At 36.6% G+C, this 27374-nt stretch overlaps 1 protein-coding gene and 1 long non-coding RNA gene across 3 annotated transcripts in view; one reads left to right on the top strand and one right to left on the bottom strand.

The window, feature by feature from the left end:
- LOC147915737 (uncharacterized) overlaps positions 1-5854 on the top strand; it is a 36628-nt gene extending 30774 nt beyond the window's left edge. Inside the window, exon 2 of the long non-coding RNA XR_015554168.1 lies at positions 5644-5854. This is a non-coding gene — a long non-coding RNA (uncharacterized LOC147915737). The remainder of the gene's footprint in view (positions 1-5643) is intronic.
- The window catches only part of PRIM2 (DNA primase subunit 2), a 270879-nt gene that overhangs the window by 8854 nt on the left and 234651 nt on the right, over positions 1-27374 (bottom strand). For both annotated transcript variants that reach the window (XM_087438764.1, XM_004423993.3), the window contains exons 12-13: positions 25361-25443; positions 501-569 (exon numbers count right to left, since the gene is read on the bottom strand). In XM_087438764.1, the coding sequence (XP_087294890.1) occupies positions 501-569; positions 25361-25443 (152 nt within the window). The remainder of the gene's footprint in view (positions 1-500; positions 570-25360; positions 25444-27374) is intronic.

Raw genomic sequence — 27374 nt, 5'->3', positions numbered from 1 at the left:
GGGTTGGCTAACTGAGGCCTAAGGGTCAAATCCGGCACACTGTCCGTTTTTGTAAATGAAGTTCTACTAGAACACAGCCAGGCCTGCTCATCTAAATATTGTCTCTGGCTGCGTTTGCACTACAACAGTAGAGCTGAGCAGTTGTGACAGAGAGCATATGGACCAAAAAGCCCAAAACTTTTATAATCTGGTACGTTACACAAAAAGTTTACCGACCCTAGGTCTCATCTCTAGATGTGGAGTGGTGGGTGGCAGCTGTGGCAAAGAAACGTTTTCTTGTGCTGTAGCTTCTCCTAGTTACAATATTCCTGGTTCTATAGCGTCAAGCTTAATTCTCTGGCCCTTCTATGAATTTTATAAGCAACCTAATACCGTGTAATAAATCCCTTTCTGCTGAAAATAGCTGGAGTGGTTTCTCATGCTGCAACTAAAAACGCTGAATGAAACACAGAGTAACAAAAGACAAAGAACGAGGCTATAAAGTCTAAAAATTTACTTACGTTATGTGTCATCTCGAAGTACTTCTGACAGGCTACCTGGTAATGTGTCCCTTTTACCAAATCCAAAATCTAAAAGGAATGGGGAAAAGAGAAAGAAAAATTAGGAATTAAGTTTCTTCTAAACCACTGTAGCTCATGGTTGCTGGCCTTGTCATCTCATTCCAGACAGGAAATGCATTAAATCATGCAGCACGTTGCACTTCTGCAGCTTGAACACTGTGATAATTCTGTCATTATACAGTAGCTGTTGAGGTCAGCATTAAACCACAGATGTCAAGAGATAGTAAGTGATCTTTCTGACCTAGCAACTGTGAATTTCAATAACTTTAACTAGACAACAAGTTGAAAATAGATCCTAGTATTATGATTTTGACAGTTATTGTCAGAACATCATATTGCAACATCTCTTCCAAAATCGTAGATCTAAATCTAGTAATCTAAATGGTTAGCGCATGAAGCAATCAGGTATACTATTTAGATTTTTATTCTATACATTACCAGTTTATACAGATACAGCATAAAATACAGCTGTGTGCCCATCAGGAAAATTTAACATAAACCCTTTGGATGAGCATCTGTGGAGAGGGAATGCTTTTACCCTCAAATCTGACAAATCAGATTTGTCCTTTTTTGAAATGAAGTTATTTCTAGTAAGGCTCAGCAGAATACGAGTGAACAGTCTATTCTGAACACCTATTAGGAACATCATCCCATCTGCTGTAAATACAATTTGCTTTCCAATTCTACTTCATGTAATCTCTTCAGAGCCGTGCAAACTCCCATTCTTATCAGCAAAGTACAATGCCAGTTGAAATTTGTAAAGTTTCATCACCTCCCCACCAAATAAATAAAATGTATATTTGGCCTGTTTATTAAATACAGTAAAATGCTGGAATTAAGAGATAGCCACAAACGAGGGAAATAAAATTCTGAAGAAATGCTAATTTCTCTCTCTTTTCAAAAGGCTGACCTTCCTATGACAAAAAGAAATGTACATGAACTCTCAAATTCTTGCTATCATCATTATTGAATATAGCTTACATCTTTTGACAGATACACAAAAAATTACAGTTGCAGAATGGCCATCATACAATACTGACAAGACTATGCTTAAAGCAATTGCTTTCCTGAGTGTCTTACAGATTACATTTCTGAATTTCGGGTCACCTTTTATTAAATCCTATGTGCAAGACCCATGTAAAGGCCAACCAATCACAGCACCTGGGATCTGCCTATTTGACCTGTTCACTTTTCTTGAACTATTAGACAAAAAATGAAAAATCAATTTTAAATGAATGACTATAAATTTTTAAAAATGAAGGAAATCACAAAGTTTTCCAAATAATTCTAACATTCTGAGTTCATATTTGCCAACATTTTTACACAGATAACTCAAATTGCACTGAAATAAACTTGCAATTGATTATTGGCAAACATCAATGATACCAATATATGAATTACAATTTTGCAGAAGCAAAGACTTCAAACATAAAGTTAAATTTAAATGATGCCATAAATCACCTGAAGAGAAAAGGAATCCACAGAAATAAACAAAAAGCTCAACTGTGTGGTATATAAGTTCCTTTTATGTAAAAACAAAACAAAGAATCCAAATGTAGATACATTTCTTGTTCTCTCTCTATCTATATAAATAAAATAGAAGTAATATATTTAAGTATCTTCCTTGCAAAGTAAATATGTAACATTATATACATACAATCTAATATATATATATTTGGGAAACGCTATAAAGAAATACTTATAAGAAACATTAATAAAAATTTCTAGTTGGGTGATATACACATAGGTAAAAGTTATTAAGGAAAACTGACATATAAGCCACAGATTGTGAGAAAAGCAGATTTATCTATCTGAAATTTTAGATTCCATCAAAAAAATTAAATGTAGATTAATCACACAACAATCCCTCCACCCCACCCATTCCCCTGCTCCACTCCCAGAGAAGGCCCTTCCTTAACAAAATCGTCTACTTTTCCTCTTACTTTTTGCTTTATCTTTCTAGGGAGAAATTTTATTTGAAATTTTGTTGCAAATCCATAAATTAATCATTTAACCATTGATCCATGAACAACTTTACCAATCATGTCACAGTATATTCGAGTGGACGAAAGTTTCTGCACATATGTAAAGGTGTAATGGGAAAAAAAGACAATAGTGTTTTTCACTGGCTAAAAAAGCCACTCAAAGAAAGACAGATAAATTTAGGCCTAAGGAGAGGAGCTAGGCAAGGAGAAAGAACACCAAGTAATGGAGATATGGGGGACAATAAATGAGCTAATAGGAGAAATCCGAGAGAAAGACTGCTTTGAGCCTTTTAGGTATTATTGGTAGGTATTATTATCTTCATTTCAGAGATCAAGAAATACATCCTCTTAAAATAGGAGTGTCTGTCTGTCTAGTGAAGGCCATTTACTGCAGAAACAATTAAAAATTTTAAAAATCATATGCAACTTGATCTTGTTTTTCTTAAGAGGAATATAAAAAATTTACACGTTTTTAATTTGAGATGGAAAATGTGAAACATTACTCAAAAAAATCCAACAACTTATAAATATATATACTTTAATTTCACATTATGATCTACATTACAGAGATAGAGGAAAAGAAAAAGAGAGAAAGAGAAGGGTCTCGTGGACCAATGAATGAAGTCTGGCTTCCTCTTTGATTTAAACGGGAGCTACTGCTATGTTCTAAGCGCAGGCGTGCTGTGAACTGACTTACATTTTTAGCAGGACTATTCTGCCCACTGTGTGGGGAACAGACTGGAGGGGCAGGGGTGGAAGCTGGGGGCTCATTACAGGATCCAGAGAAGAGATGATGGAGGCTGGGACCAGGGGGAACAGTAGTGTGAGAAGCGGTCAGATCTGGAGATAGAAGCATCTCCCTCCTAACGGTCATAACCTATTTTGGAAAACAGCTGTTCTACATGAAAATTCTCAACAGAAACCCATTCCCCAATCTTTTGGAGTAATGCATTACCTATCACTCAACCCCTCCCCGCCCCGACTGATTTCCTAAATAAAACTAACTAGTTTTAAAACTGAGTAAAATGTCAACATATAAGTAACAACCCATCATGTAAAATAAATGTAAAATGCCAAAATACCACTTCCTTACTAGTCATTAAGCAATATGATTGACAGATGTTTTGTATGCAGTAACACATGAGAATGACACCTGAAGTCTCCCAGTGTCACAGCAACATCTTAGATGCACACCCCCTCCACCGACTTCAAAATTTCCACCAGGGATTCTGCTCTACTGCATGTAGAGGGAGTGGAACTTGAGAGACTTTTTCTGCATCTTATTTTCTTAAATTTTCTGATATAAACATCACTGGCAAACACTATATTAAGATGTTCTACAGATATGTCTATTTGAGGATGGTGCTGCTGCAATTTGCTGAGGGGTTGGCTGACTCCAAGGCAGGAAATACAAAGCTGAAAACCAAAGGAAAGGAAAGGAGAATTGAGGTATGAGCAAGACACTAAAATTCAGTTTGCGAAACGGGAGCAAAAACAGACATATGGCAAAGAAACACCGAAATCCAAGAAGGACGGATGCCTGAGGGAGACTCTGTGGAACAGAATTTGGGATAAAAGATAAATTCTCTACAATATGTTTTATGTACCCCTGGAAAGACTCTGCTTTCCCCGAAGTGAACCACTCACATGCTAATGCAGAGATGCTGAGAAGGCTCCCTGCTAACTCAGTAAGGTTGGACAGGGATGGTTCTGTAGCAATGGATGAAATGCATGATGATTATGATTACTGAGCCATCCTTATTTCCTGAAATTCAGGGTGTTACGATTAGTTGGTCGCATTTAGAATTTAAATTTTTTGTGTAGTCATAATTCAAGTAACTTTTTCTTTAAAGTGCTAAGTTTTAACAGAAGAGTCCGTGTCCCAGGGCTGTGGACAGATATGCTTGACTTATTGCCAGACTACTGTGAACCTGAGAAAGATATTAGGGTGTAACCAAAAGTGGTGTGCTTTCCTTTGCAACTGAAATTTTTCTTTAATGTATTCTCAAGAATGAAGAAATCTGGATGTGGTAATATTTTACAATGTGTTAAATTTGAACTTACCTACCTAACCTTGTTTTCTTTTGAGGGGGTAGCATACAGGGAGTTAATTCATAAAGTGCTTGTTTATTTTGTTTATATAAATTTTTTGTGTTAGAGTCATATGTTGAATATGACATTAAAATCTTTAAAAGAAAAAAAACTTCTGTAGAGAAGCCAGAATGAAGATGTGGTCAGGCAACAGTCCTTTTGACAGTGTTGGTTTCGCCAGCACAGCTTCTAAAGGGCCAGACCCTCCTCACAACCTGGCCTTTGCCCTTCTTAAAGGGACAGCTCCCCAAGGCTGGAGTCCAGCAGGCAGGGACTGGCCGGAGTGAGGGTCAGAAATAGAATGGGTGAGGGAAACACATACTAAACAGAGGTGGAAAGCCATGGAGAGGAAGAAATGTAAGGAGACAAAAGGAAACAAACAGGAAGATGAAAGAACCAGGGGGAAGAAAAATGCGGAAAGCCAGAGAAATAGGGTAAATGAAATGGGAGTCCACAGCTTGCTATTTACATGGCCTGTAAACATCAGAGTGTAACCCACAGCTCACAAAGGGTGTTGCATCGAGCAATGACATGAACTCTCCAATTTTCATGTTCCATTCTGGAAGAGCCAGAGCACAGCATGATTTCCTCGTGTATACATACAGTATTAATACCAAAAGAACAGTTCTCTAAGGAGGAAACCAAATCAAGCGCCAATTCTGACGCCTAGGCTAGAAGTTTTCTAATTCTGCTTTAGAAAAATTTATAATCAAACAATTTGAGCAATCATATCAAATAAAGCCTTATTTGAAACACAAGCTTATTACTTAAAGAAAAAATTTCTGTGAAGATCTAAGAATATTACTCAAATGGCAATTTGACTTTTGGTTTTTAATGCCAATATTTCCAGACTAAAGTACAAAATGTCAAGCGTAACAATCCATTAATTGTTCTAATGCAGTTCATCTGTAATAAAAAGGCTACAAAGAATTAAGAGGAGTAGTGATATCAAACTACTATGCTTTGGTAATTCATATTCTTTATCTTTTTCCTCTCTCTATTTTTAGCTACTCTTTATCAGCTGACTGAAGCTCACCAAGAAGAATATCAGATCTTTTTTTTCCCCCAAAGAATGCAGTTTGTCATCTTTACAAGAAAACGTTCATCATATTTGTATTTGCTGTTTGGTAAAAGCACTAATTACATTTCATTTACTCTTTCATCCTCGAGGCAAATTACTGTTTTGGTTTTGAATTTTAATAAAGCGGCTAACCAAGACATCCTTGCAGTGGAGGAACAAAGAGCAGGTAATGCGACGTGTTTCTCATTTGATTGGCGATAGAACACAGCCAGTCGACGAACAAAGGTGATACAAAATATGGGTGGGAAATGCTATATTTATATTTACACACAGACACAAACACACACACACACACACAAAATAGGAATATAGACAACATTTTATAACTCTGAGCCACACTTTCTTCTTTCTTTCTAATACTCTCTAATATTCCCTGCCATCTGCAACTTCCTCTCTGCCTTTTGCTTCCATGCCTGCCAGTGAGGTCCAGATGATCAGCTGGCAGCAGAATGGAGCCACCTGCCCGTCCTTGGCTTCCGTGAGGAGAGTGCTGTACAGCTAGGGATGCGGCCCTCACCAATCAGACATGCGGTTAATCTCTCTCTAATTCAAGGTCATATTCGGTCTTATTTAAAAGTGACAACAAGCTCGTTTCTTCCTAAAAAGCTCAACCTTTCAAAAGTAGACCATGCTGATATTTTTCTAATTCATTTCTAACCTTCCCTTATTTAAGGTGAGAGAAATTCAGTACAGATGCAGAGGCTGGAACACTTTTGAACGTATTCCTTTGCTCCCGTTTCTCACGCGCTCAGCATAGCTGAGTCGGCTGCCGCTGCTGCCGCCTTACACTCTGCTGTGACCTTCACTTACTGGGAAATCAGGGGAAAATTTCCCTCTCTTGAAGATGTACTTTCATTCATTTAAAACATTATATGCCAAGAAATTTTCTGACTCATTCTTCATTGTCTATAAACATAGTTATCTGACTGAATTGATTCCACCTCCAAAAGTCTTTAAAAGCTGCCTTTCCCTCTCCATTGTTCAGGCCCTCATCATTCTCTTTTTTATTGCAAAGCTTCTTGATTTATCCTTTTCCCACTCAAGAGAGCTTCCAAACTGCCACCATAGTAACTTCTGTAAAATCCAAGTCTAATCCTGGCATTGCTGGCTCCCAGCCATGGGTGGGGCACAAACTCTTCATCGTGGTCCAAAAGGCCGTCTTCATCAGGACTCAGTCTCCCTCTCTGCCCCTTCCTTCCCCACCAACCACTGGGTTTCTTAGACTCTGGTCCAGCTTCTCCCACAGTGTATCCTTTGGAATTTTAGCTCACAAAATCCTAGTGATGACTCTGAGGGTTTTCTCATCTAATGCACTGTTTGATTTGGTTTAACCCAGAATTATCTAAGTTTCACTACGGCAGAACTTATCAGGGTGGTGTTTCTCAACTTATTTGTCCCCAGGACCTGTGTTCATAGATCTCCCAGGACTAGGGTTCCTCAAAACACAACCTGACAACCTTATCTAAACAGGCTTACCGCCCTCAAGTCTCACCCTATTCCCTTATCCTGTCCAGTTTTCTCTCAACACTTCGTGTGTTTATTGTCTGTCTCCCGACTGGACTAGGGGCCCCATGAAGGCAGGGGTCTGTTAGTTTTGTTCATCACTATATTCCCAGTGTCTGGAGCAGTAACTGGAACACTGTCATCACCCGATTATTATTTGCTGATGTTGAACGAATGCTGTTCCTTTTGTCTGATAAGCCTTCCTTCCCTCCACTGGGGAAACTCCAACTTAGCTTTCAAAACCAATTCAAATATCACTTTCCACGTGAACACTCCTTGGTGTCACCCTTACCCTCCTCAGCAGATCTCTCCCTCCTGACTCTGCAACTAGAACTTAGAATGTATTTTATTAAAGCACTTATCATACTTCACCATAGCTAATTATGCCTTTTGACTCAACCACACTAAAACCTCTAAAACAGTTTCTTAATCGTCTATTTCCAGATTTGAACATACTGAATACCCAGTGACACGTCAAGTGCTCAGTAAATGTTTATAGAGTAATAAAATAAATGTCTCTCCTCACCAAAGCAACTTACTTCTGTCTGAATCAGTCTCAGACCACTTCTACTAGAACCTTTACAATTACACAGTTGCTTTCCATTTCTTTCTTTTGTTCGTTCATTCATTCTTTTTTTTTGGTGCAGCACCACAGAAAAAAAATTACTAATTTAATTTAGTTCTTCCACAAGGCTTTAAAAGGCCATGAGGTTTCTCTAGTCATATCTAAGGACACTTTGGAGGAGAGAATGAAAATACTCTATCAAATGAACTTGAATCCAAATGTAGAATCAGCCACTGCTATCTCGAGTTTTACACATACAGGCAAACATACCAGCATATGCAAACACAGAGCAGCCTCTGGCAGCACCTCTCAGATAAGCCTTCTGACTGTGAACTGGCTGAGTCAATCAGTCATTCTCTCACCCCATTCATTCAGCCCACATTCACAAAGCTCCTGTAATGAACCCTAGGCACTACAGTTAGGGATTGCTTATAGGAGGAAAGATACCATCTCTGCCCCTAGGGAGGATGGGGCCACAGTCACAGTCTAGAGGGGAGGACTGCTCAAGAAGAGCTTGTAGGGGGGAGGCCCCAGCTGAGCCAAATTGTAATGAATGAACAACAATTACCAAGACATAGAAAGGGGTAAGGGCAATCCAGCCACAGGGAATAACATACGCAGAGGAGGCACAAAAACCTGACAGCAAGGTGTCTGGGGAAGGGCAGAAATTAAAAATATATTAGAAAGATTACTTTGGCATCAGTGTGAAGGACTTCTGGAGGGAAGAGGGATTGTGGAACTAGGAATTAAAGTAACACCTGACATCCTGAGTTATGCAAGATAGGGAGAAGAAAGAAGAAGGGACGGATTCAAGAACATTCAGAAACAGGAAGAAGTCTTGAAAATTTTGCAGATTTCTGTCTTGAGCATGTAGTGTCCCATTCACTCTCCCTGGAGGCAGTGTAGAGTGGACTCTGTGGTATGCTGCCTGCATCCCTCCTCCTCAGGAAAAGGGAACACATTTCTTCAAGCTCAGAGAGCGCTGATGACTGACAGCCTGCGGCAGAAGTCCCCCTCAGCTGAAGAAAGCCATGTTGCTCAAGGTGACGTTCCCTTCCTGGGAGCAGCCTGATCCAATGACTCGGTGATGCAGGGGATAAGGGCCAAGACCCTCTGCCCCAGTTAGGGACCACTCTGCAGGGTCATCCCAGCTTCAGAGCTCCCTGTGGGATCAGCCTAAGACCAACTCCTCCCGCCCAGTCTTGCCTCCTTCACTCCCCGACAGGTACTGATCCTGAGAACACTCCCAGTTGAACATCCTGCGCACAAATCCCCACCACGGGGCGAACCAGATCTGCGACACAATGTAGGTTGTTTCTCGCTTGTTTGTTTTTGCAGGGAGAGGGACGGGAAGAAGGTGAATAAGGACAATAACAACATCTGTCTTATATACCTACTGCGTATCAGATACTGTTCCAGTTATCTTACTTAATTATCAGCTCTCTAACTCTGCTCTTCATGTATATATGCAAACACATTTGAAAAAAGAAGGTTTATGGCAAATTTTAGAACTTTGAGATGACTTGGAGAATCCGATTAAAACTGTGGGCCTTTCCAGTTAGAAAAATGTACTTATTATGCCACAACTCATAAATCCTGAAGTATTCTTACAAATCAGCCAAATACTAAATAGAAGTGAAGCTTTCTGGAAGGTGTATTACACCCAGTTTGGTAATTATATTACATTACTCTTTTATTATGATTTTTTTCACAATGTAGAAACCCTAACATTGAAAATTTCTCATTGTCTTTTAACTTATTACATTTGAACAAAGGTTTCGAATCATTAAAAATAAGTATAAAACAAGATTCTTGAAAAGCAATTTAAACTGCCATCCCAAATACTGAATTCCTCAGTGCAGATTAATACCAACATTTGGATTAAAGGACGTAAGCTTGTAGGGGAACGTCAACAATTAAGTGAAGGTGGAATGGCGAGAAGGGGGGGAAAGAGGAAGAGGAGGAAGGGAGGACAGATGAGAACATATGTGTAGAGTCTGCTTAGAGATATGAAGAAAAGTATTGCCAAACCTCAACTCCGTGGTTTATTTACTAATTATAACTGTGCTTCGAGTAGTCTATTGTTTTGCCTGATATAAAAGCAAGCGAGTTCAGAATCACTACGCCCTATAATCTTTATGGAAATGATGAAAAATATATATTCTAATTTAATAGTTATTTTCAAAGATCTTACTTATAAAAAGAGATATATTATATCAGGTATGCTATTGGAAACAGAAGCAAAACTTAAAGTCTATCACTTAAAGGTTTTTCCAAGGACTAGAAGATTAATATATATATATAAATTATACATAATATACATAAATTTAGAAATAGAAATTTTATCTAACAAGAAATACATTTGTAAATTGATAGTAAATGCTACCAAGAAGTCTGAAATGGCTTAAAGCTAAGCAGGCTAAGAATCTGAAACACTTGCTTTATGAAATAAAGTTAGTTTACATTTAATTTTCTCAATACTTTAAGTTTGCTTCTCCAAAAAAAATGGGAGAGGGGGAGTACTCAGAATACTCCCAGAGTATTCTGGGAGAATACTCTGTAAAACTGATCATGAAATAGAACTAAGCTAGGAGAATAGTTTTATGTCTGTAGGTAGACAGGCTGGATTTTATTATAAGTATCATAAGTGACAGTATCATATGTTACTGAATGAAATTCCTCTATAGATATCAGTAATTTCTCATGTAATGAATACTTAAAATAATTATAGAAAGATACATAATTGTGAACAGGGTACTAAATTTTCTTTTAAGAAAGACTAAGTTTCCATTTTAATGCAATTTTAATGAAAGTAAACTTTAATAGGTTTAGTTAACAATGGCATATGTTATTTAAATGACTTTCAAAGTGATTTTTCTTTGAACCAACCTGAACAATATTAAATAATCTTCAAATGACCATTTATCTTCAGCCTATTAAAAAGTAAGGATATACACAGAAATCAAGTTAGATGTTCAGTGATTTTTGTGATAAAGCCAAAAATACAACCACAGTCTCCTGACACCAGTTCTAATGCTCAGCTTCCCATCTTTTCCTAAACGCAGTTCTAAGATTTACCAAGAACAATGTACACATTTTCAACTACAACACGAAAAGCAGAGCTAAGTGCAGCAATCAAAATACTGTTCTCATAAATCAGAAGAGATGCTACTGGAGATGAAACAGACAGAAAAGCTTCTCTTAAAAGCAGTTACTGTTCATAAAGTAATGGACAGACTGAATACCATCATCTATTGGTAAGTACTCCCCACCTAAGAAAATCATAGGAGCTTTAGGGAGTTCACATTTATATGAACATTGAGTAAGGAGTCATTGAAATTTATCTCTGCCATAAAATCTTCTTGACATAGTGTTACTTTTAAGTCTTGTAAACTGTCCATTTTGAAAGATTTCTTCATTAAAAGGCATTTACCAGTTTTAGATTTAATATGGTCACTAACTTCTTGAGAATTTTTGGACTGTAAAAATGAAAAGTTAATCAACCTCTCAAAAAGTATAAAGAGCATACATTCTTCCTATTTCATGGTTTTAATATCACTATTAAGTTTCTTGGAAGCACCAATTAGATTTGCTTTTAAAATAATCATTAATGGTTATGCTGTGTCAAAATTCTAAAACACATTTCCTTCCTCTCTAAAAATTAAAAAAAAAAAAGTGAGAAATAAAAGACAGCTCCAAAAATATTAGTGCAGAAATACATTTGTAAATAATGCATCATTTCAATCAAAAAACTTGAAAAATGAGTCGCCTTATTTACACTCATTTATGGCTCAACATGTATAAGTACGAATTGGTTGTAACAGCTCAAACACAATTGTACGCTAGACACAAATATTCAAATACGATGTGGAAATAGAACCTGATCACTCTAATACTAAATAATCTCAGTAGTCACATGTAACTATTTAGAGCAGTGCTCTCCAATAGAAACATAATGAGTGACACGTGTAATTTTAAATTTTCTATAGCCACAATTAAAAAGGTAAAAAGAAACAGATGAAAAGAACCCGACAGAAATTCTGCAGCTGAAAATTATAATAACTAAAATGAAAAATGAAAAACAGCTGATTTCAGCAGGCAGAAAAAAGAAACAGCAAACTTGAAGATGGGTCAATTGAGATTACCCAGTCCGAAGAGTAGAAAGAATGAAGAAAAATGAACAGAGCCAAAGAGACATGTGGGGCACTATCAAGTGTACCAAAGGTTGCATAATGGGACACCCAGAAGGAACAGAGACAGAAAAAGGTAGAAAGAATACTTGGAGAAATGATGGCTGAAAACCTCCCAAATTTAATATGAGACATACATCCCAGTAGCCCACTCCAAGAGGGATAAACACAAAGAGATCCATGCTGAAACACATTATAAACAAATCACCAAAAGCCAAAGACAAGAGAATCTTGAAAGCAGCAAGACAAACCACTCATCACACAGAGGAGCTACTCGACAAGGAAACCATGGAGGCCAGAAGATAGTGAGATAATACATTTTGCTGAAAGAATAAAACTGTCAACCAAGATTCCTGCCTGACAAAACTATCCTTCAAAAATAAAGGAAAAATTAAGACATTTCCAGATAAACAAAAGCTGAGGGAATTTGTTGTTAGCAGATCTGTCCTACTAGAAATGCTAGAGGGACTCCTTCAGGCAGACATGAAAGGTCACTGGATGGTAACTCAAAGCCATACGAAAATAAAGAACACTGGTAAAGGTGAATACATAGGTATGTAAAAGCTGGTGGTGTTGTATTTTTCGTATGTAACTCCTCTTTTTCTTCCAATATGACTTAAAGGACAAATGCATAAATAATTATAAATTGATTTTAATGGGCATATAATGTATAAAGATGTAATTTGTGACAATAACAACATCAAAGGAGAGGGAGAGAGCTATATGGAAGCAGAGATTTTGTACACTACAGAGGGTAAGGTGGTATTGATATAAGTTTAACAGGTTAATCGCAATCCTCTGGGTAACCTCTAAGAAAATAACTAAAAATATACATATAGAAAAGGAAATGAGCAGAGAATCAAAACAGTACACTACAAAAAAATCAATTAAATGCAAAAGATGGCAGTAACGGAAGAACTGAGGGACAACAAAGCTATAAGACATAGAAAACAAAGAGCAAAATGACAAATGTGAATCCTTTCTTATTAGTATTTTAACTGTAAATAGATTAAAATCTCCAATCTCAAATACTGGAAAAATGGATAAAAATACATGATCAAACTACACGCTCTGTACAAGAGACTCACTTTAGATCCATAGACACAAATAGGTTGAAAGTGAAAGGATGGAAAAAGACATTCATGAAAATAGAAACCAAAAGAGAGCTGGGGTGGCTAAACTAACATCAGGGAAAGTAGATTTTAAGTCAAAAATTGCTACAAGAGACCAAAATTATATATTGATAAAAGGATCAATCCATCAAGAAGATGTAACAATTATAAACATATATATATCAAAAAATAGAGACTCAAAATACATGAAGCAAAAATTGAAAGAATTGAAGGTAGAAATAGACAGTTCTACAATAATAGTTGGAAACTTCAATACTTCACTCTCAATAATGGGTAGAATGAGTAGACAATATACAAGGAATTATAATTTGAACAACATTATAAACCAACTAGACACAACAGACATATACAGAACGCTCCTCCCAAAATGGGAGAATACTATTCTTCTCAAGTGCACATGGAACATTCTCCAGGACAGACCATGTGTTAGGCAACAAAACAAGTCTTAGATTTTAGAATACTGAAATTATATAAAATATCTTCTCTGACCACAATGAGATGAAATAAGAAATCAATAATAAAAAGGAAACTGGAAAATTCAAAAATATGAAAAAATTAAACACATTTGTAAACAACCAATGGGTCAAGGAAAAAAATCACAAGGGAAATTAGAAAATATTTTGAGACAAAAGGAAACAAAAATATAACATAACAAACCTTATAGAATACAGCAAAAGCAGGGCTCACAGGGAAATTTCTAGCTGTAAACACTACAATAAAAAAGAAAGATCTTAGGGGCTGGCCCAGTGGCATAGTGGTTAAGTTCACGTGCTTTGCTTCGGTGGCCTAGTGTTCACAGGTTCGGATCCTGGGTGTGGACCTATGCACCGCTCGAGTCAGGCTGTGGCGGTGTCCCATATATAAAATAGAGGAAGATAGGCACAGATGGTAGCTCAGGGCCAATCTTCCTCAGCAAAAAGAGGAGGATTGGCAATGGATGTTAGCTAAGGGCCAATCTCCCTCACCAAAAAAAAAAAACAAGATCTCAAACCAATAACCTAACTTTATACTTTAAGTAACTAGGAAAAGAAGAGTAAACTAAACCCAAAGCCAAAGGAAGGAAGGAAATAGAGATTAGAGTGGAGATAAACAAAATAGAGACTAGAAATACAACAGAGAAAATTAAAAAACCCAAAAGTTAGTTCTTTGAAAAGATCAACAAAATTGACAAAGCTTTAGGGGCTGGCCCAGTGGCGTAGTGGTTAAGTTCGCACGCTCCACTACGGCAACCCAGGTTCGGATCCTGGGTGCGGACTGACGCATCACTTGTCAGGCCATGCTGTGGCAGCGTCTCATATAAAGTAGAGGAAGACGGGCACAGATGTTAACCCAGGGCCAATCTTCCTCAGCAAAAAGAGGAGGATTGGCAACGGATGTTAGCTCAGGGCTGATCTGCCTCACAAAAACAAAAACAAAAAAAAATTGACAAAGCTTTAGCTAAACTGACTAAGAAACAAATGAGGGAAGACTCAAATTACTAAAATCAGAAATGAAAGTGGAGAAATTACTACTGACTTTACCAAAATGAAAAGGATTATAAGGGAATACTATGAACAACTGCACACCAACAAATTAGATAACCTAGATAAAACGGACAAATTCCTAGAAACACACAAATTGACAGTAAACACATAAAACCAAACACTAAAACTGACCCAGGAGGACACAGAAAATCTGAACAAACTTGTAACGAGAGATTGAATCAGTATTAAAAACTCTAAACCTCCCAACAAAGAAAAACCCAGGGCCAAATGGCTTAACTGGTGAATTCTACCAAACATTTAAAGAAGAATTAACACCAAGCCTTCTCAAACTCTTCCAAAAAAAGAAGAGTCAACGTTTCCTAACTCATTCTATGAGACCAGCATTACCCTGATTGTAAAGCCAAACAAACACATCACAAGAAAATTATGGACAAATATGCCCTACGAATAAAGATGCAAAAATCCTCAACAAAATACTAGCAAGCCAAATCCAGCAGCACATTACGGGGATTATAAACCATGACCAAGAGGGATTTATTTAACGGCAAGGTGATTCAACACATGAATGTCAATCAATGTAATACACCACATTAATGGAATGAAGGACAAAAACCACGTGACCATCTCAATTGATGCTAAAAAAGCATCTGACAACATCCAACACCCTTTCATGATCAACACACACACACATAAACTACAGATAGAAGGGAACTTAATATAATAAAGGGCACTTATGAAAAACCTGCAGCTAATATCATACGGTGAAAGACAGAAAGCCTTCCCCCTAAGATCAAGAACAAGGCAAGGACGCCTGGTTTCACTGCTGCTATTCAACAGTGTACTGGAAGTTCTAGTCAGAGCAACAAGGCAAGAAATAAAAGACATTGAGATGGAAATGAAAAAGTAAAACTGTACCTATTCACATATGACCTGGTTTTATAACAGAAAAATCCTAAAGAATCCATAAAAAAAAACTATTAGAATAAATGAATTCAGCAAAGTTGCAGGATACAAGAACAATACAAAGAAATCAGTTGTATTTTTTAACACTAGCAATGAACAATCAGAAAAGGAAATTAAGAAAATTATTCCATTTACAACAGCATTCAAAAGAATAAAATACCTAGAAATAAATTTAGCCCAGGAGGTGATAGACATGTATGCTGAAAACTACGAAACATTGCTGAAAGGAATTAAAGAGCTAAATAAATGGAAATAAATCCCTTGTTCATGGATTGAAAGATAGAATTGTTAAGATATCAACACTATCCAAAGCAATCTAGAGATTCAATGCAATCCCTATGAAAGTTCTAATGTCCTTTTTTTGCAGAAATGGAAGTCAATGCTCAAATTTATATGGAATTGCAAGGAACTCCAAATAGGCAAAACAACTTTGAAAAAGAACAACAAAGTTGGAGGATTAACACTTCCTGATTACAAAACTTATTACAATGCTGCAGTAATCAATAAAGTGTGGTACTGGCAAACAGACAGACATATAGACCAACGCAATGAATTGGGAGTCCAGAAATAAACCAATACATCTATATGCAATTGAGTTTTGACAACTGTGCAAGACCATCACAATGGGGAAATAGTCTTTTCAACAAATGGCGCTGGGACAACTGGATATCTACATGAAAAGGAAGGAGGTCAGACCCTTACATCAATCCATATACAAAAATTAACTCAAAATGGATCAATGACCTAAATATAATAAGAGCTAAAACTATAAGACTCTTACAAGAAAATATAGGTGTCAATCTTCATAACCTTGAATTTGGCAATGGACTTTTAGATATGACATCAAAACTACAAGTAATAAAAGAAAACATATAGGATTTCATCAAAATTAAAAACTCTTATCTATAAAAGGATATTATATTAAAAAGAGTGTTGATAAGATAACCTACAGAATGGGATAAAATATTTGCAAACTGTTATAGACTAAATGTTTGTGCCCCCCCCCAAAATTCATGTTGAAATCCTAATCCCTAATATGTTGGTATTATGAGGTAGGGCCTTTGGTAGGTGATTAGTGCCCTTATAAAAGAAATCCCAGAGGGCATTCTCCCCCTTCTGCCAAGTGAGGACACAGTGAGAAGACAACCATCCATGAATCAGCAAGTGGGGCCTCACCAGACACCGAATCTGCTGACACCTTGATCTTGGACTTCCCAGCCCCCAGATCTAAGAGAAATAAATTTCTGTTGTTTATAAGCCATTCAGCCTATGGTGATTTGTTATAGCAGCCCAAATGAACTAAGACAGAAACCATATATCTGATAAGGGTCTAGTATCCAAAATATAAAAGGAACTCTTACACTCAGTAACAAAATGACAACCCAGTTAAAAAATGGGCACAAGATTCAAATAGATATTTCTCCAAAGAAGATGTACAAATGCCCAACAAGCACATGAAAAATGCTCAACATGATTAGTCATCAGAGAAATGTAAATAAAAACCACAAGATACCACTTCACACCCATCAGGATGGTGTTATGGGTTGAATTGTGACCCCCAAAAAGATATGTTGAAGTCCTACCCCTAACCTCAGAATGTGACCATATTTAGAAATTAAAATGAGTTCATTAGGGTGGTCCCTAATCGATATGGTGTCCTTATAAAAAGAAGACCGGAAACAAAGAATGCACAGAGGGAAGTTGATGTGAAGACACATAGGGAGAACACCAGGTGAAAATGAAGGCAGAGACGGGAGTGATGCATCCATAAACCCAAGATCCAGCAAACCCCCAGCAGCCAGGAGAGAGGCACAGAACAGACTCTCCCGCAGAGCCTTTGGAAGAAACCAAACCTGCCAACAACTTGATCTCAGATCTCTAGCCTCCAGAACTGTGAGACAATGATTTTTTTAAGCCATCTAAGTTGTAGTACTTTGTCACAGCAGTCCTAGAAAACTAATATAGTAGTTTATAATTGAAAAAAAAAAAAACAGGGAGGAATAACAAGTGTTGGCAAGGAAGTGAAGAAATTAGACCCTCATAACATTGCTGGTGGGAATGGTGCAGCCTCTGTGCACAACAGTTTGGCAATTCCTCAATAAGTTAAACACAGAATTACCTTATGACCCAGCAATTCTACTTTTGGGTATATACCCAAAAGAACTGACAATAGGTACCTAAACAAATACTTGTATGTGAATATTCATAGCAATAGTATAAAATTATATACCCAAAAGGCAGAAACAACTTAATGTCCATCAAGAGATGAATGGATAAACAAAAGGTGGTACAGACATCCACTGGAATATTATTCATCCATAAAAAGGAATGAGGTGCTGATAAATGCTACAACATGGGTGAACCTGGAAAATACTACATGAAAGAAGCCAGACAAAAAGGGTCACATATTGTATGATTCCATTTATATAAAATATCCAGAATAGGCAAATCCACAGAGACAGTTGGTTACCAGGGGCTGGGAGTGACTGCTTAATGGGTACAGAGTTTTCTTTTGGCGTGATGAAAATGTTTGGAACTTGACAGGTGGTGGTTGCACAACATTGTGAATGTACTAAATGCACTGAATTGTACACTTTAAAATGGTTCATTTTATATTACGTGAATTTTTCACCTCAGTAAAGAAAAAAAGTAACCAGGTCTTTTGAAACCCTGTTACTATCCATAATCTACACTTTGTGAGTTATTCTCATCTTTATTTCATATTATTTACCAGTGTTTAAAAAATGCATTAAACATATTCCTAAAATTAGGTACATAAAAATCATTATTCACCTCACAGTAATGGCTTTCCCGAGAAGAAACCAAAAAGAATTGAACTGAATTTAAAGTAAAAAGAAAAATACTACAGAGAAGGAGAACAATGTAGTGGAAGGAAGCTGAGCTTCAGGGCCAGGCGAGGTGTGAATCCCGGTCTTCTCCTGTATTAGCTCTACGGTTCTGAGCAGTCTCGGTCTTTTCCAAACCTCAGCTTTCCCATCTAAAACACGGGGATAATACTGTAGCAAGGATCAAATGAGATACAGCTGACTTGTGTAAAGCCCCATTACAGTGCTCAGCACAGAGCAGGCTAAAACACAGAAATAAAATAAATAAAGTCCTGTGGCTTCAAACGGCTATGTGTCCAGTGACAGATGAAGCACACCACTGGTGACTACACAATAAGAAAGAAAAACTACTAAGGAGTAAAAGCGTTCATAGATCACAACAAAAGATGTTAACTCCACTGTGGCAGATATTACAGTGAACCTTAAGTTAGTCTGTGGGCAGTCATCATTATTGCTTATCAGTTAAGCTCTGTGAGCACTAAAGATATGCCATATGTGATTTCGCATAGTAAAAAGACAGCATTCCTACTAAAAAAGGACACAGCGCTCTGTTACGTGCACCAGCAAAACAACTGCAATGTGAACATTTCATGGGTATCTTTTCACAAAAAAAAAAAAATCTCTTCAGAGAAATAAAAGTATTTAAAATCATTCAGAGACTTTATTCTCAATATTTTAATGCATATTCTTCTTAAAATTTCTATATCTCAAAATATTAGTATTTCCATCATAAAATTGTAGTATTTTTTTTAAGCAAAAGCTGAAAGCAAAATGAAAACTAAAAACCAAAAACCAAGATCTCTTGGGGCTGGCCTGGTGGCGTAACGGTTAAGTGCACGTGCTCCGCTTCGGTGGTCCAGGGTTCGCAGGTTCGGATCCCGGGCGTGCACTGATGAACTATTTGTCAAGCCATGCTGTGGTGGCGTCCCATATAAAATGGAGGAAGATGGGCACAGATGTTATCCCAGGGCCAGTCTTCCTCAGCAAAAAGAGGAGGATTAGCGAGAGATGTTAGCTCAGGGCTAGACTTCCTCACAAAAAAACAAACAAACAAAAAACACCAAGATCTCTCAATTAGGCAGGAACTATTGATAGATATGATTAACTGACAAACTAACAAAGCATTGAAAGGATTATGACCTCATTGGAAATTTTTAAAAGAAATGTTAATGTAAATAAATTGAAATTAAAATACACACCAATATTTTAAGGAGAAGAGAAGGTGCCAATAAAAAACTGGCCAATATAGCTTGTAGACTTATATATTATTTATCCATTGGTCACCTGCTGTGTGCTGCTGAGAGATAATTTTCCAGGAGTCTCAAGTTTCTGAACATTTTGCAACCAGAGAAAACAACGGCCTTTGCTCCAGGCCACTTTTTCAAGGATGTTCATTGCCTCAGAATGAACAGCCTTAGAAGATATAGTGCCTTCCACTTAATAAAGGTACAGACATGCTTACTATCCATCATAAAAGATTCCGACTCCCTCACTCAGGCTTTCTCTCCTCCAACTTAACCCACTGCACCTGCTGGTTGTACCTGGCCTTCTTCATGTTGCTCTGTGGGAAGTGGGGCTCAGGGAACACCTATAGATTTGCCTTTTCTAGAATGTCATATAAAAGGAATCATACAGTATAGCTTCTCTCACTTAGCATGATGCATGCTATTGGGTGTATTCATAGTTTTTCCTTTTTTATTGCTTAGTAGTATTCCATTGTATGACTATACCACAATTTGTTTATCCAACCACACATTGAAGGACATTGGGGTTGTTTCTAGTTCTCGGCAATTATGAATAAAGACACTATAAACATTTATGAATAGGTTTTTGTGTGGATTTATGCTTTTATTTCAATTGTATAGAAACCTAGTAGTGGTATAACTAGGTCACACAGTATGCATAAGTTTAACTTTATAAGAAACTGCCAAACTGCCTCTCAAAGTGGCTCTACCACTTGGGTTTCCTCCAGCAATGTATGAGACTTTTGGTCACTCCACATCTTCACTAGCACGTGGTATTGCCAGATTTTTTTATTAGACCAATTCTAATTGGTATATAGTGATATTCACTGTAGTTTTAAATTGCATTTCCCTAATACCTAATGATGAATATTTTTATGATGTGTTTGTTTATCATTTACATACTTTCTTTGGTGAAATGTTTGTTCCAACCTTTTGCCCATTTAAAAAACTGTTATCGTTTTGAGTTTTGAGAGTTCTTTATATCTTTACATGTTATGGATACAAGTATTTCATGAAACATGATTTGCAAACACTTTCTTCCAGTCTATGGCTCATTTTATCATTCTCTTAACAATGTCTTTGCAGAACAAAAGTTTTAATTCTGATAAAGTCTAACTTATCAATATTTTCTTTCACTGAATATGCCAAATCCACGGTCATTCAGATTTTCATGTTTTCTTTTGGAAGGTTAACATTTTACATTGAGGTCTATGATCCACTTCAGATTAATTTTTGTATAAGGTGTGAAGTACATGTCTAGGTTCTTCTTCTTCTTCTGTTTTTTTTTTTTTTTTGCATATGGACATTGTTCTAGAACTACTTGTTAAAGACTATCCTTTCCCTATTGAACTGCCCTGGTACCTTTGTTGTCCATATATATGTGGGTCTATTTCTGGACTTTTTGTTTTGTCCAACTGATCTCTATGTTTATCATTTTCCTATTACCACACTGTCTTGAATATAGTAGCTTTGTAGTAAGTCTTGAAATCAGGTAGTGTGTACCTCCAACTTTGTTTTTTGATTGCTTTCATCCATGTTTCAGCATAATGTGTTTCAGTATAAAGATCTGACACACATTTTGTTAGATAAATACATTAAAAAAGCACTTATGTCTTTTTGATACTATTACATATGGTACTTGAAAAATTTTTTAATTTCCAATTGTTCATTGAAAGAAATGTAATTGATTTTTGTATATTGACTTAGTATCCCACAATCTATTAGTCATTGTAGCATTTTGATATGTTCTTTGAGATTTTTTCATAATCACATGATCTGAGAATAGAGAAAGGTTTTCTTTCTTCCTTTCCAATCTGCCTATTATTTCTTTTTCTTGCCTTATTGTACTAGTTATAGTCAGAGAAACATATTTTGTATGATTTCAATTCATTTAAATTTGTAATGGATTTTTTAAGACCCACAATATGATATATCTGGGTTAATGTTTCATGTTTCATGGGCGATATGTTCTACAGATGTCAGTTTGGTCAAGATGGCTGACGGTGTTGTTCAAGTCTTCTATCTCCTTCCTGATTTTCTGTCTACTTGTTCTACTAATTCCTGAAAGAGGAGTGCTGAAGTCTCCAAATATAACTGTGGATTTGTCTAGTACTCCTTTCAGTTCTCTCTGTTTTTATTTCATGTTTTTAAGCCATGTTGTTGGGTATTAACATTTAGCATGTTGATGATTTGTTGGTGAATTGACCTCCATGTTTTCCTCTTTTTGGGGAGGGCTGAGGAATAAATGCAGGACTCCCATTCTCTTTGGCTTTATTCTGTTGTTCAATTGCTGTCTTCTTAAACTGGATACCAAGCTCACTCAAAAAGGAAGATGAAATGTGGCTATAAATATGGCTTTTTAAAAAAGTAGGTGATGCCAGTTAAGTCACAATCATCTCTCTTCTGATCATCAAAATTCTAATTATTAACATCTAAGTATTCTTATAGTTGAAGGTATCTCTTTCAAGTAGTTTTTCTCTGAAATAAAAATAGCTTACATTGAATTTTACCTTACATGCATTTTAATAATGTTTTTCTTGACTTTCTTTCAATATTTTAACACACATTTGGAGTTTTTGAGATCTAACTTGCACTTACACCAACCTGCAATTAAGCATTTATCAAAATGTTTTACATGGATTTTTCATCCTTCAACTTTCTGCCCTTTAGAACACAGTCCCCAAGCTGCTTCACTCTACTGAGATCCACTCAATAAAGACATCAGATGAAAGCAAAATATTATTTACAGCTTGCTCACATGCACTACACATCTGTGTTCATCTCAGATAAAAGGTTACAAGGCAGGTCCAAAGGATGATGTGGAAATTACTAACCAGCTTCAACTAAGTAAGAGATCTTAGATGGATGGAGAGTAACTGGAGGAACGCAAGGGAGTCAAAAGCAAAGAGCATACAAACCTAGTCATTACTATTAAATAAAAATATTAATCTTCTTGATAGACATGGTAATAGCCTGTATTTTTTTAAAAATGATTCTTTACGATTGCTGAAAAAGCCTCTAATTCTCTTCATCTAGATTCCCTACCAAAGTTGTTATTGACAGTTCCTAATCTTTCCTATGTCCAGAACACCATTCTTAACCTCTTTACTCTAAGCTGACGACCAGACCTCCTATTTTACAAGGAAGAGTAAGACCACGTAACGCACTCCATCAACTTCTCTTCACTCTGCCTGTAAGTTTTTCTCTATATTCCCACGTTGGCTCAGGGATATGCATTTTTCTGTCACTATTCTTTTGTCTAAGTACATATCCTCCTTTCTTCAATAAGGTTTTTGCTTGTGTATTGATTTCCTATTTACCTCTCTCTGCATCCTACCAAGCACACTCTAGCACCCACCTCATACCAAAATACACCCACTTAACTTTTCCAACATTTTGTTAGCACCTACCAAATGCGAGTCACTAAATTACTGTGAGACAGAAATTTAAATAAAAATTTATTCCTCCTTTCAGGAAACTCACAAACCAGTGGGAAAGATGAATAGTTAAACAAATAATTACAACTAGTGTAATAAGTATAAGAGCAAAGTCATGTACAGTATAGTCGTGATATACAGAAAGAGAACTTAATTCTGCTTGGTTAGAAAGGGATTATCTTTTTTTATATCTTTATCAAGCCCACCCTCTCTGAAGGGTTCTTTTCTTCTCTTCCTACAAAGAGGCTCAGGTCTCCTCTAGCCTTAAACACACAAATGTACCATTCCATGATGCTTAAGCAAATATTGCTGTGTCATACCCTTTCACCAGCACAGTTTTTGAAAAGGTCACTTATACTCATTGCCCGCAAATCTAATCTACTGTCTTTTATTTATTCTCTTAAGTAAGTGTAACCTTGCTTTGGGCTTCCATCACTACACTGACACTTCTTACCACATCAACGTTAAGTAACCCACTCAATACATTCAGTCACCTTTTCTTAGGCCTCATCCCACACAGTCTCTCTGCGACGAGGGACTCTTGTGGACCGTACTCTCTTCTCAAAATTCTCTCCTTGACTTTTGTGATATTTCACTTCCCTAAGGTATCTCTTCCCTCTCCTCCCATTTCCGTTCAGTCTCCACTGATTCCACTTCCTTCTATTGCCTGATAAAGGGAAGCCTTAGCCAAGATTCCATTTTAAGACATGGCTTTTGACTGCCTATCTTGTCTCTCCATTATTTTGTTCTCCCTCTCTCCCACAGAAAACTCACAATAATCAGCTCTAAAGTAACCTGGGGTTGAGAAAAAAAAAATGTGGAGTCAGAGGGCTTGGCTTCAATTTCTGGTTCTAGCACTGGCTTACTAGCTGTGCACTGTGGGCATGTCACATCCCACAACTCCATAAAAGAGGACGGCTTTCTAATGTTTCTTCCAATCCCACAGTTCTACAATCCTAACTGGAAAAAACATTAGATTTTTAGTTCTAACTTCCCTAATGCACCACAAATCCACATTCTGTCTGCCATTTAAACGCCCCACCTCTAAAACTAATCTCCCAAACCACTTACTTCTTTTAAGTTGCCTATTAATGTTTATGTACTGATGCCACCATTATCTTAAACTTGAAATCCTAATAATCATATACTTAACTGCCTTTTATTCATGCGTTCTCTCTTCCTAATTCCCAACCCCATCTCACAGCCTAATTCAAAGAGAATCTGTTCCAGAAAGTGTTCCTTGGCCTCCCCAGCTGGTTATAGTACCCCCTCTTCAGGAGACGAAGACACTCTGTGTGTACCTCTCATCACACTTGGCATATATTTCCCTCCAGACTCTGGTTCTGTAAGAGTAGGATTTATATCTGATTCTTCTTTGCATTCCCTAACAGCACCTAGAGCACTGCCTTGCGCAGAATACTGAAAGACTGTAAGATCTGAATTGAATTAACTAAACTCAATCTAAACTTTGGACACAGTAGAAGGAGTTTTCTACAGTAATTATTTTCTTCAAGTAAAAATAATTATTTAAGGATACATATGATTTAGATGTTCCAGCTTTAAAACACATATTGTTCTTCTTAAGCTAAGAAAGCAGAAGCTCCTGTTGAACTCCTTCAAAATGCAAGTCAACTCAAAAGCACAGTATAGACAGCAGGCTTTGCAATGTCACAATTTTTTTTTTTAAACGCATTTGCTAAAAGAGATACTCTTAAATATTTGGTTTTACATTTGAGCATTTTTTAATCTAAATTATTTATAGGACAAAGTATTTTGACAAGCTATTACACCTAATGAACTATCATTAGAAGTGTAGATTTAACGTAGTAACAACCAATGCGTATTGGAACATTTAGCCAGTACACACTACCTTATCTTCTGCTCTAACCTACATGCAGCATAGAAAACAATTTCCCAAAATGAAATACGAAATCATTAATTTTCAGCTTCATTAATAAGCTACAATACATTCCTTTAAAAATTTATTTTTTTAAATGTCCTCAATTGAGACAGTAAAACAAATTGAGAGGGAAAAAAAAGGTTTCCAGCCTCCTTTATAACCAAGAAAAATAAAAATGCAACCTAGCAGACAGAAGAACTAGAATTTCCAAGGAGTCTACACGAGAAAAGTCAAGGCGTTAGCTTAATTCACCTAGAAGAGAGGTTTGATGTGAGGCCTGCCAAGGAGTACACAGCATTGCTGCGAGAACGTTAAACGAAACTGAGAGGAATTGTCTGATGCCTCATTACTGAGGATGCAGAGCAGAATCTGACCCACCTGGCTTATCCCTCCGGGAGAGATCTTGTATGACTGCAACTTCTGCTTCAGCAGCTCTGGATCACTGTGACGGAATGGGCACCCTGAAAACAAAAAAAGAGCCAGCACACCAAAAGGGTTATTTACCCAGGACTTAGTATAATAGCACACTCAAGAGACTATCTAAGCTCCTCTTAATTGCCTGACAGCTTATTAATAAAAAAGTTAATTGCCCATGGGTGCAACTGCTCTCCCTTCTGTATCTAAATGACAACGTGGTTGTACGGTTATCAGGGTTCTACAGGCTCAGGAGTTACATAAAACACCACAGCATTCTCAGGCTAAGTTGCCCATTCACTGGGAAGAGGAAACAGTTTTAATTAAGATACTTGCTAACAAGCAGAGATAATCACAAAGTAGCTATAGTTTATCTAAAAACTTCATACAATTACATTTTTTCTAGTTTAAAAAAATTATATAAAAGGCATACAAGAGAAGGAAGATAGATAAAAATAAAAATGTGCAAACTCTAAGAAATATAAAAATTTCACATAATTTTCAGATGTCAATTCTATGCCTATTTCCCACAGAGTAGAATCCACATAAATTTAGAGGAATCACGGATGGGAATGAGATAGACAAATAGGAAACTGTTTCAGAAAAAAACAACTTAGATGCATGTCATCTTTATTATTTCATGAGAAAAATAAAAATAAAGATGGACTACCAAAAATATTTGCATAAATAAGAACACAGAAGAATTGAAATGCAAAATCTGTATTAGGCCAAAATCTAGCAAATTTTAGATATTTTAATAAGAAACTGCAATGATAAGTCAAAACACTTAAAATATTTTAAAATTTAATACAGGAAGCCAGATCATTCTTTTCAGTCACACGGATGATGGATCTGTAAGTTAATTAGAAACAATTGTGCATTTTAAATGAAATCAATACAAAATTGGTTGTGGCAAAAATAATGGAAAAGAGCCTAGATGCCAAACCAGTGTGGTTACCAAAAATCTTATGTATGAATAAAAACATCCATGATAACACTACAGACTCCTACAAATTATGAAAGTCACAAAATTCATAGCATATACTTTATTCAGATTAAAACTGTAATAATTTTTAGTACAAGGAACTATCTTGACAAGCTGCATAGCACATGATTAAGAGTTTGGAGCTACACTGCCTGAGTTTGAAACTCAGTTGAACACTTACTAGCTGGGAGACCTTAGGCAAACTGTGTATTTTCTTGTTGACTCTGTTTCACGTTCTATCAAGTGAGGGAAATAATCACTCAAAGAGCTCTCGTGAGAATGGAACAGAAGGCTCTTAACGTGTTCCTGGCATACAGTAAGCACTCAACATGTGTTAGCTATCACTGTTCTTCTCAAAAAACCTGATGATGAAATTGTGAAGGATCTCAATGAGAAAGAAATGAAGCTGCACATGGAATTCTGGGTTAAGCCCAGAATTTTAAAGGACACACAAAAAAGAGAGAGATTAATTGAATTACCCATATTACATTTTAAATAACGGCTATACCTGTATGAAAGGTCAGAAAGGTCAAAGCCAAGAAGAAACTAAAGACTGCCAAAGTACTCAAGATCACAAAATTAATTTTTTAAAGCTATGTTCACAAAAAGAAGAAAACAGAAGAACAGACTTAGAGAAGCTGGTGTTATTTTAACAGAGGATAGATAGAAAATAGAACTCAGCAACTCCTACTTTGTTTCTATCTTCCACATCAAAGAGAATGATCTTCAAAACTGCAAAGGGTTGAACTAACAAGGTAACTGGAGATGAATGAATGCATACACAGCTAACACAGTTACAGCTAAGTGTTTGACCAAGCTCCTCAACATGCACTGGAGTGGAGAGATGGATAAACATAGTACAGAATATAGTTATACCTACAGAGATTCATAACCGGTTGAACAGCAACTCCAAGTAGTGCTGGTTAATGAAATAATGTCTATCTAGGGGACTAAATAGTTTTGCAAATAGGTTTCCAGGCCAGCACATAAGAA

The sequence above is a fragment of the Ceratotherium simum genome, chromosome 13 (assembly GCF_057802395.1).
Source record: "Ceratotherium simum simum isolate JZ-2026a chromosome 13, ASM5780239v1, whole genome shotgun sequence".
Taxonomy (NCBI): domain Eukaryota; kingdom Metazoa; phylum Chordata; class Mammalia; order Perissodactyla; family Rhinocerotidae; genus Ceratotherium; species Ceratotherium simum.
Note: the sequence above shows the minus strand (reverse complement) of the source record. Positions and strands in the feature narration are given on the sequence as shown.